Source organism: Astatotilapia calliptera, chromosome 22, assembly GCF_900246225.1.
Source record: "Astatotilapia calliptera chromosome 22, fAstCal1.2, whole genome shotgun sequence".
Lineage (NCBI taxonomy): Eukaryota > Metazoa > Chordata > Actinopteri > Cichliformes > Cichlidae > Astatotilapia > Astatotilapia calliptera.
This window is the reverse complement of record NC_039322.1, coordinates 17,657,109-17,668,366: the sequence shown is the minus strand read 5'-3', so window position 1 is coordinate 17,668,366 and position 11,258 is coordinate 17,657,109. Positions and strand designations below refer to the sequence as shown.

The 11,258-nt window shown below is 43.2% G+C and overlaps 1 protein-coding gene across 3 annotated transcripts; it reads right to left on the bottom strand.

The window, feature by feature from the left end:
• Nucleotides 1-500: 500 nt before the first annotated feature.
• matn1 (matrilin 1) lies at nt 501-6,432 on the bottom strand. Of its 3 annotated transcripts, none has more exons than XM_026156270.1 (10): nt 6,113-6,432; nt 4,300-4,484; nt 4,044-4,208; nt 3,724-3,946; nt 2,782-2,913; nt 2,502-2,674; nt 2,183-2,414; nt 1,941-2,093; nt 1,784-1,861; nt 501-1,659 (listed from the first exon to the last, which is right to left on the bottom strand). In XM_026156270.1, the coding sequence occupies exons 1-10, from the start codon at nt 6,198-6,200 to the stop codon at nt 1,610-1,612; spliced, it is 1,479 nt and encodes a 492-aa protein (XP_026012055.1). In that variant the 5' UTR covers nt 6,201-6,432; the 3' UTR covers nt 501-1,609. The 3 variants fall into 3 exon arrangements, with proteins under 3 accessions (XP_026012055.1, XP_026012056.1, XP_026012057.1); XM_026156271.1 differs by having other exon boundaries at nt 2,782-2,910; XM_026156272.1 differs by lacking the exon at nt 2,782-2,913 and having other exon boundaries at nt 6,113-6,431.
• Nucleotides 6,433-11,258: the final 4,826 nt, after the last annotated feature.

The following is an 11,258-nucleotide window of genomic DNA, read 5'->3' as shown; positions in this document are numbered from 1 at the left end:
TCTCTTTAAATGTTACTCTCAGTAACAGCGTATCCATAAGTCGCTGTTTTCTCTTTTCTTTACAAAGTGAGCATGTGTTCATTTCAGGCGGGTTTTTTTATTTTATTTTATTCCTAATGCCTTTGCTCATACTGATAAACAGGTTTTAGTCAAGATGATACATGAAGGGATATATATAAAATAAAGAAATCACCTGTTTTGAAAGTATTCTTATGACTCTGCTTTATTGTACCCACTCTGTGTTCTACACTGTAATCACTCCAGTCTTTTTTTGGACACATAGTATATCTGTAGAACTATTATATTATACTTTTCTGCAATTTCTGCTGCGATCTTGGCTAGATCTCTCTTGAAAAAGACATTGATCCCAATTAGTCTTTTTACCTGGATAGTATTTTGTGTTTACTAATTATGCAAGCTGTAAACTTACACATTCCCCATCAATTACCAAAGCCTTGAGCAAGGTCATAAAATTACTGATATTACAAAAATGACAAAGCTTAAGTTTAATATTTAATGTGAAACAGACACCAGTCAGGGTTAATATGTATGATGATGATATAATTACTTTTATCATTTAGTCAAAATCACTGAAATTAAATGGTAGATTAGCTGATGTCATTCTGTTACCTTCACAACTGCAGCAATCCTTTAATTATACAAGAACCCAGCACTTTACCGCAAACATCTCGGACTTTGTCTTGGACATTGCCACCTGGGAAGTACCTAAAATGTCTGTGTGCTGAATCAGGTCACTGAGCTAATGTGTGGCAGACATGCTGGCAATATCAACCCAGTCCTTCTGGTCCTCTGGAAACCATGTTGTCGAACCTCTGGGTTTTTCCACAATCTTTTATATTAAAGTAACTAAAACTGTATAAATTATTTGTTGTGTCTGTATGTGCACGTGTAATTCTAGAGTGGGATATAATGGTTTCACAATTTTCTGTTTACTTCCTGAATCACCTTTATTTAGGAAAATAAAAAGAAATCAATGATGTGTCCTTAGTATCAGACATATCTTATATTAATTTACCTGTATATATCATATACAATGCAAGATAACTTTTGTGAGGATGATAGGAGAAAAAAAATGAAGAAGATGAAGGAATAGGGAAATATGACAGTGACATATAAACAGACAAACAAGTGAAGGTGATGTGCTGCTTCGTTTGACATGACAAGACACACACTCTCTGGGGTTTCAGGAACTTCAACACTGTGGCAGCAACAAAGAAAAACCCTTCAGCGTTCCATCACCGTTTCCCTATGAGGGAAGACTTTTATTAGCAAACACACAGGCTGGCTTTGGAGGATGACCTTCAGGGCACATACACACACAAACAGACACACAAACACACACAGAGAGGCATGTTCATGTGGTAACCAACGTTTGTGTCCCAAGGGTAGAAGAGACAAGAGCAGAAGTGTAGAAAAACAAGAGGTGGTTTGGAGGGGTAGGAAAGAGCCAAGGCCTGGATTATCACACACACACACATTGATATGGAGAGGGGTGTGTCTTCAATATTTTACAGGAAGTAAATTTTGTGTGTGTGTATGTGTGTTTGTATTTGTACATGGGTGCATGTGAGTAATGGGATACGAGTCCTTAGACGATTTTGTTCTCCAGCAAGGCGATCCTCTTCGACATGCTCTCTAGTAAGATTCTGTCAAGGAGAGAAACTGTGAAGGCAGTCAATAAATCAGACAGTGCGAAAACAACTTTAACACCCTCCCTCCCAAAATAATATCCTCAGACAGTGTCACCTGTCATAAAGGATATGTTTTTTTGTTAGTGCCTGTAGGGCAGCTTCAACTTTCTTTTGGAACTTTACAAGGGAGTCGCATTCACAAGGGTCACCTGTGGAGCCAAGAACACACGGGTTAAAGATTTGTGTGATTTGTGAAGTATAACAACACATTTGTTTAAAACTTCTCACCATTACAGACGTTAATCTGTAGCTTCTTGGCAATCTGGCTCATGGCCTTGAAATCGGCGGTGTAGAAGTAGTGCTCTCCGGTTGGCTCAGAGGCAATCTCTTTCAGCTCGTCCTCAACTGCATTGCCCACTCCGACAGCATACATCTTAAAGCCTGCAATGAACGCGCTCGTTCCTTCATCTGATTCACATAAGTATATATTTTTATTCTGCTTTAGACGTAACCTTCCCACTCCCTCTAACCGTTTTCCTTGGCCTTCTTGGCAGCCTCTCCGATGTAGTCCTGACTGCGCCCATCGGTGAAGACGATGCCCACCTTTGTGACTCCAGGCCGGGCACCCTGACCAAGGCTGAAGCTGTTTTCTACCAGATAACGGAGAGCCTGGCCTGTCATGGTTCCCCTCTCCAGGTAGGCCATCTTTTTCACAGCTTCTTTGAGGTCCTTCTTGTTGTTGTAGCGGCCCAAGGGAAACTCCTGCGGTGGAGCAGAATTAGGATGATGATGAGGGTGGAAGTGAAAATGCTTACTCTAATGTAAAAAAAAGAAAAAACTGACTCATACCGGTTTGACTGTGCTGGAGTACTGCACCAGTCCGACATGAGCCTTGCTTTCACTGACGTCCAGTTTGTCGATGATCTGGTTTATCCATTTCTTGACCAGCTCAAAGTTCTCAGGACGCACGCTCTTAGAGCCATCGATCAGAAACACAACGTCTGTTGCGGAGTTGCTGCAAGCTGGTGAAAAACAAAACATACACACACGGACACACACGGGGCATGTTAATGTCAGAGCATATTTATCATACTTGGACACATACCTTCTGAGACAAACACCCACTCACCACTGCAGCTACGACCATTGTCCATGAGGGTAAAACCTTCTCTGCAGGCACACTTGTATGATCCTGGTGTGCTGATGCATACCTGCTCACAGTCATGATCCCCAGTGGCACACAGGTCAGACACTAGGTCTTCTTACATGCACAACACACACACACACACATAAGAGGGGGCAGGCAGGTAGGGTTAGAGGGAGAAATAAAACTATGTCAGTTTGAAAATGGGAAATTCTAGCATTGATTTTTTTAATGATCCACTGTGACCTGCAGTTGACCTGAACAGGTTTGAATATATGTAGATGATGCAAAAATCCAGTGGAGCCTTAAAGCAAACGGAGGAAAAGATCGGAGCAGCCTTAAGCTAATAAAATCCAGTTTTCTGGAGGATTTTTCAACGTGATGCACAGGCTCCTCCTCAACACTATGATAATGCTGCTCTCATCATCTGCACGTGCAGCGATGCTGGCTGCCGCAAAGCGAGAAGCAAACAGCAGTCGAAGCTGCCGCAGACTGGGAGCGCCGAAGGGCATCACTAATTAGAGGCTTAATGATTGGCACTAATGGATCGGTAATTACAGATAGATCAGTCTCGCCTCTCGGTTATGTGAGAGTTGACTGAAGAACAGGACTAAATCTCATTCCAAAAGGTTGTTTCTACCCTAATGCCCTCGTGCTGTGGGGAATTTTAAATGAGTTTGAAGGACTGAATGAATACATTGTAATCTTGTCGAGGACGAGCAGAGGACAAAAGGGAGAGAAGAATAAATTGGAATGAAAAGGATGACAGTCCAGACACCTTACCCTCAGTACAGGGGAGCAGCAGACAGCTCTCTCCACAGGAATGAAGGTGTGCATATAATGAATCCCTCTTTCTTGCTGCTGTATCTATACCTCCTACAGTACATCTCTAATCCTTCTCTCATCTCTTCCTTCTCCCCCTCTTACCACAAAAGGCCTCCTGGAACTTCTTGGTGAGCTTCTCGATAACGCTGTAGCTCTCCACATAGTCCACATGGTCATCCAGAGGATCGCTGGCCATCTGCCTCAGAGTGTTCATGTCCACGCGTCCCACACCGATGGCAAAAATCTCAATGCCGGCGTCTCGTGCACGTTGAGCTATATCCTTTACATTGTCCTGGGGACGCCCGTCTGTCACAATAATGGCAACCTGTGACAGTGAGGGTTCAAAATAGATTATAAAGTTACCATTGCGGTTATGAAAGAGGTGAATTTCACGTGCAAACGCATCTAAACATGTGGCAGACCTTGCCGACGTCAGAAGATTTTGCACGAGCGCCCTCGGCCTCACTGAAGGCAACATTCATTGCAAACTGGATGGCCAGGCCAGTCATGGTTCCGGTGGACAGCGGCTCAATTTTGGTCACAGCCTTGATCAGCCCGGCTTTGGTGCGGTGGGTCTTCAGAGACACCTACAGTTCCACAACAGCGCAGTGAGTGAGATCGAAATGAGAGAAAACAAATCAGAAACGTCGGAAATCGTTTTTTAAACTTTATCCAAACCTCATTCTTAACGCGGCTGGCATAGTTGACAACTCCCACACGAGTGGCGCTGGGTCCAACATTCAGCCCCTCGATGACTTTTGCCAGGAAGACTTTAACTTGCTCAAACTCTGAGGGGCGAACACTGCGACTGCTGTCGATGATGAACACGAGGTCGGTGGGACGGGCTTTGCACAAACCTGCCGCTACACGTGAAGAGAAAAGCAACTCAGATGTCACCGTAATCTCATATTCATTTTATAAAGTTATAAATTATTCCTCATTCCATCATTCCTCATGATGATGGATGGAGATCATGAAAGTCAGGGGAGATGTGGGTGGAGCATGGAGTGAAGGGCTGTTGAGAGGAAAAGGGGAGGGCAGAGGTGATGGAGAGTGGTGAGATGTATATGAGAGGAAGGGCTGGAAACAGGACGCACAGAGGCAGCAAGGGTGGAGAGAGGGAAAGGTGAAAGTACTGCGATGGAGAGAGGACACAAAAAGAGCCACTGACCCACTTTAAGTGTTTTCAGAAAGCTTGTTGAGTATCTCTTGCATGAATATATCAATAATTAATCCATAATTAGATTCCACCAAGAAAAGGCGTGAGAAGTGGTTACATTTTCACAAAAAAAACATGGACTCTGACAGATTTTTTTAGAAAAGGTGTGATGAAATTAATCGCAGTTTAAAAGGGTTAAAACCCCCGAAATATAATTAAAACTTTACATGGATAGTTCAGGGAGAAGTAGTTTTAAAAGATTGGCTAATTTAAAGTGGAATAAAATATTAATATATAAATTTTTTATAGCACTTTTTGGGCGTGGTCGATTTGTGGCTCTAGGTCCGATAGCGTATGCATTTTTCTAAAATCCTCCAGGGGTTAAGCTTTGCTACAGCGATACGGCTGGTGACCCGTAGCATTTTCAGTGTAAACGCGGGCATTTTGGCATCATTAAGCAAACTGCAGCCAGCGTCTACTGCATATCACTGATCTCCCTCCTCGCCCTTCACCTCTCTCCCTCCCTCCTCCCCCTTCTCCTTCTGTACACCTCCTCTCAATCTTTGACATGCAAGAAACAGCAACGGCCACACTCCATCCTGAACAAAACAATTATCCAAAATGTGCTTATACAAATTAACGACTTGAAAGAACATCATAACCCCTTTTTTCACGTGGCAGAGCACGTCATCTACTAATCAGGAGGTAGAGCAGGTCATCTTCTAATTATGAGGTTGGTCTTTTGATCCTAGGCTGCTCCAGTCTGCATGCCAAATGTCCTTGGGCACAATACCAACCCCAAGTTGCTCTCCGATGTATCCATCAGAGTGTGAATGTGTGTGAATGTTGAATAGGAAGCATGTAAAAAAGTGCTTGTATGAATGGGTGAATGAGGAGAGTTGAGCTGCATAAAGTGCTATAAGAACCAGTCCATTTACCTTTTCTCCCAGTCCCTTACTTATCATTCTTAAATAGCTATGATATATACAGAAAGTTAGTGTCCACATCTAACCATCATACATTTTTCCCCAAAAAAATGTATGATGATACAGCATCTCATCCAGCCTATTCACACACAACACACAAAAAGATTCTAACCACTCAAAAAAAATTTTATGTCCTTCACCTAAAAGGCAAACTGATGATCAGAGCAATATTTCTCACCTGTTGAGACCAGACTAATGCTCGCTTTTTAAAAGCTGTGTGAGGTTTTTCTGCTCTATGAGTTCACTTTTATGATGATAAAAGGCAAACGGGTGTTAGAAGCAAAGCATCACACAATCAACAGGAGTTAAGACATAGGCTTTAGGGGTTAAAGGTCATTATTCTTACCCATGGCGGCGGCTGTGCGAAGGTCTAAGTTAGCTTGGGCTCCTATTAGGCCAAGCAACAGCAGGAACAACGGCTGGATGGGCGTCATGGTGACAAAGGCGGGGGGTCCGAGCGCGGCCGCAGACGGTCCTAGAGTTAGGAAGCAGAAAAGAAAGCGAAGCGCAGCTCCAAGCGATGGGCACGGCCACAAAGTGAGACCAAGCGACTCTGAGCTGCAGGTTATCAATGCACGAGCTTCACACACTCAGCCCACAGACAACCCCCCTCTAAAGCTGCAGTGTGTGCACGGATGAGTGTGCGTCTGTGGGAAAGAGAAGGAAATACCTGCTCTGGGAGGACCTAAAACGGTGGGCAGGGAAAGACAAACACACCTTGATATGGTTAGGATGGACAGGTAAGTGTGTATGTGAAGGTGGTAAATTTTTGTTGTGTGTGCGCATGTGTGTCCCCCAGTGGGTTACAGTATGTGCGTGTCTGGCTGGGGGTACAGGAGCGGCTGGGGTTTGGTGCAGGGCTCGCGCCAGTGCTGCTGCCCCAGGTTGGATTTGGCCAAAGCTCAAATAAACACCGACATGAATTCCTCTTTTCTATCCGTGTTCCCTCGTATAGCAAACACACATTTATGGTGCGGAAGTGAAGCAGAGCCGCCATACACAGCCTACAGTGTTCCTGCTGCTCTACACGTTGAGCTGCGTGTGTGTGCGCATTCTTCTGTAAATTTTAAATTGTAGGTATACAATCCATTACCTGGTTTCTGAGTTTCAGTATTCAGTGTCATTCTCAATCTCCTTGCTTCACATTTGTAAACCCTTCTGAAACATTTTTACCTCAAAATCAGTTTTATAATAAGACAGATCAAACACACACACACACACACACACACACACACACACACACACACACACACACACACACACACACACACACACACACACACACACACACACACAATGAGAGTAAAGGTAAATCAGATTTCCTTTTTTCAGCATCTTCTCCTGAACTTCTCTGGTATATACTCTCCACTGTATGACAGGCAGCAGGGCCCCATTGGAGTAAACACAGCAGCAAAACACACTTTCATCAATAAGTTCATGTACACATCTTTAATCTTGCTATAGAGTCCACACAAACACACTCAACAGAGACCCCTCTTTTCCCCACACACAAGCAGACATTCCTCTGAACCCCCACCCACCCCCTTCCTCCTCCACACAAACTCACTGAACAAGCCGCAATTGAGGAGGGAGTCTGTGAGGGGAAGAGGAGTCGGGGCTCTGGCTGTACAGTAACCAGTTAGTCAGATTTCCAAGTGAACATGCTGCAAAACCAACTGAACAGGGTGTGTGTGTGTGTGTGTGTGTGTGTAATAGTGGTGAAATGTTAGAGATTAAAAAGAGAAGAGATGTTATTCCTGGACAGTGTGTCATCTCTGGAAATGGTCAGTTTGGCTCATAAGAGAAGATACATCACACATGCACAGCATTATGTAGTCACACACACACACACACACACACACACACACACACACACACACACACACACACACACACACACACACACACACACACACAGGTTATGTAACACTGTCTACCGGCAGGCTGGGCAAACATAAGCAGGTAACTGAAAGAACCGGACCTGCATTTGAGAACTACTCTGCTCAAAAACATTACAGGAATATTCGCTCATCGCAGTAAAACACAAAGTCAGCGAAACTTCAGGGATATCAGTCTGTTCATTTAAGGAAGTGAAAACCACTGTGAATCTATTTCACTTGTTTTGGTGCAAATTAAAGTGCTAACAGGGGTAAGAATAAGACAGATAGAGGAGAAGGATATAAACCCAGCAGTAGCACCAGTGTCTGCTCCTTTGAGCAATAAACTGGAGGAGCACTGAAAGAAACAGAGTCCATGAAGGTGTCACAAGGGCACAACGATTATGTTGCTCGCATCCCAGCACTGTGCAATTGAACTGGCAGGTCCACCACTGGCACCCTGTTCTCTTCACAGGTTTACACTGAGCACCTGTGACAGGTGTGAACAAATCTGCAACATCATGACCAGTTTGGGAGTGGCTCAGTGATCATCTGAGGAGACATATCCCACAGACGTTCTACAGAGAGGCCAGTTAAAGTTAACCTGATTAGGTTAGCTTAGGTTTGGTCAGAGACATGCACGGGTACCCTGCTGGAGGTCATTTTGTAGGGCTCAGGCAGTGCTCCTCCTCCTGTTCCTCCACAAACAAAGGAGCAGATAGTAGTCCTGCTGCTGGGTTGATGTCCTTCAACAGCCCTGTTCAGTTCTCCTTGGGTAACCCTTATCATCCTGTGTTGACGCACGGCTTTAGTCACACAGATATCGAGCAGAACAGCTCAAATACGGAAAAATGATTCAAAAGACTGCAGAGCAGATCTTACTTAATGACAGTAGAGAAGGACTGTGAATACCAGTTAACTAGATTACCTTTTCCCTAATCTTTGGCTAATCATTAGTTTAGAAAAATTTTAAATGCCACCTTTAAAAAGGTGGTTTTGCTTGACTGAGAAAAAAGTCGTTCAACAACAATTTAGGATAAATATTTTAATCCAATTTTATATCCAGGGCAAATTTGTTGTGGTCCCCTGTGCTTTTAGGTGTTGGCCTGATTTCTGTCTGTTCTCCGCCCTTTGGTCTAGCTTCTCTTTATCGTGTGGGTGTGTGATTGTTTCACTAACTGTGCTTCCTCCTCCTGGCTCTTCTCTGCACTTGTTATCAGATTGTTAGCATACTGTGGTAGAAGTAATATAGTGTGGTAGAGGTGCTTAGGTGTTTTAATGCTTCCTTGTTACCAATCCTTGAATCTATACTCACCTGCCTTCTCCTTCTTTATCCTAGAAAACTTACCTGCCTGTGTCATTCGCTGCCCGCCTACTGGAGGAAAACACCCCAGCAAAAGATTGAGACTGAGCTGAGTTATCAGTTGTTTTTTTAATCACACACCTTTTTTGGTTTAGAGCTGAGCACTCTACCTGTGGGTCCTTCTTATTAAGCAACAACACAGTTAATCTGGTTTATCAAGTGAATCAGAGTGTTTGAGGTCAGGAGTCTTAATTGAGTGTACAAATAAATAGGTGTGAATCAGGGAGTGAACGGTGGCATAAAAAATATATATTTTTAACACATCCGGTGTGTAAAGGCCTTTAGATCTTATTGAATTAGAGAGAATGGAGGGGTTTGAAGCATGTGTAGTAGTTGCTATGCATTTAAACACTGTACTTTCCACTTTAGTACATTTACAGAAGATCCAGTCAGCAGTGAGCATCTATGCCAGATACCTGCAATTAGGCCATTAACCATCATTAGAACTGGAAATTATGGTACAGCTCCACCAGCACATGTAATTTCAGTGGCTGCTGAATTGTTCAGTGTTATTTCATGACCTGTGTACAAAACACAAGGACTGCCTGATTATTTAGTAGGTTTATCATCTAAAACGCAGAGGCTGGGGAAAATCTGTCACCATCATACTGTGAAACACTGAAACCTGACGTTACACTGGTCATAATGGATTGACAAACCAGCTTGTTGCCCTGTTACAGTCAGTATTGCCAGGACTCAATACTACACCTACACCTCAGCCTTAGCTCTCGACCGACCCTAAAGTCATTAATTATGGTAACATGGGAGACACAAGCAAACCAATACTGGGAAAATGTGTGTGTGTGTGTCACATGTGACCTTGAGCTTCATTTGGGTGAAGACCCATTGGCCAATCATTGTTGGTAAGTTTGATTCTGACCAATAGTGCAGGAAAAACTGCAGAAAGACAGATGGATGTCTGATGCCTCACCATGGCATGAGCTCATCAGTCCTTCAGCCGAATGAGCCCTGGAGTCCTGGAGTTATTGCCTGGTATTTATGGTAAACAGCCTGGTTTTGTTGGCATTACAGAGGCGTTCGGGTTCAGTGTCTTGCACAAGGACATTTTGGGATGTGGACAGGAAAAGCCGGGATCAACCACTCACCTTCCGATTAGTAGAAGTTCCCCTTTACCACCCAAGTCAAAGCTGCTCTATGAGATTATGAAACCTTTGGGAAAATAGTCTTTTTAAGCACTAATCCATTAAAAAAAAAATAAAAATAATAATGATCATTCATTGGACACCCACAATCAGCTCAAACTACACAGTTATATAAGGTTTTCCTTTTTCCAACCCATCCGTTTACCTTCTTGTAGCAAAATAGAAATCTAATATTAAGACACGATGTATTTGCTTTTTTTCCCCAAAAAGGGAAACGTTCCTGTAAGTTTATTTTTTTCTCTGCCAACCATTTCAAGGTGCTCGGTTTAGAAAACTATCATCACAATAGTACTGCCAGACCCGGGGAGTGCATGGAAAGAAGTGTAAAACAAACACATTCCTCCATCTCAGCCTCACTGCGTGCCATTAAGTATTTTCATAAGGCAGCATACAAATAATGCCACTTTTAGTGGAAATATTTACTATCAACAAGGTTAGCTGAGATATTTTATCGCTGTCAAATCTGGACCTTCCACTGTTTGTCCTCGTTTTTAAAGCCACGCTTGAACACACAAATCTATTTATTTTATCCAATAGGGTGTTATTTTCCTGAGCAACTCGCCCTCGTGTCCCATCTTCTTCCAATCCCAACAAAGTCTGTTTGTCATATCTTCTAAAAACAAACGAAAAAATCAACAGTTTAATGCTATTTGAACCAGGCGACTGGAGGAACTCCAAACTGTGTCTCGGTTTTGTTCTACAACCAACATCATTACTTTCAATCTGTTATATCAATAAACTTTATCCACCAATATCAATAAACTCCATTACTTGATCTGACCGAGCAGTGTGGGGTTTTCTTTTACTTTTTAACCGTCAGTCGGTGCGTGTGCACGCATACTGTCACGGCTTTTGGAAAGAGTGGGAGGATTTAATGTTTGACCACATCCATAAATATTGAAACAAGTTGCCTTTCTTCAAATCTCAGAATACTGAGTAAATATTGACACGGTGGGATCGGGCTGGAGAGAAGCATCCCAAACCTGTGCTCACACACGTATGCACATATCTGCACACGCACACACACAGTCGTTTCCCTCCAGCTGTGCTCTGAACGCTCTCTGTTCACACGAGGGAAGTCCTGGAAAA

Coding starts and splice junctions, on each gene's coding strand:
- matn1 (XM_026156270.1), bottom strand. CDS start 6,200: ATGACGCCCATCCAGCCGTTGTTCCTGCTGTTGCTTGGCCTAATAGGA. Junction 3,947..4,043: donor AATCTTCTGACGTCGGCAAG/GTCTGCCACATG, acceptor TCACTGTCACAG/GTTGCCATTATTGTGACAGA. Junction 2,675..2,781: donor CAATGGTCGTAGCTGCAGTG/GTGAGTGGGTGT, acceptor GTTTTTCACCAG/CTTGCAGCAACTCCGCAACA.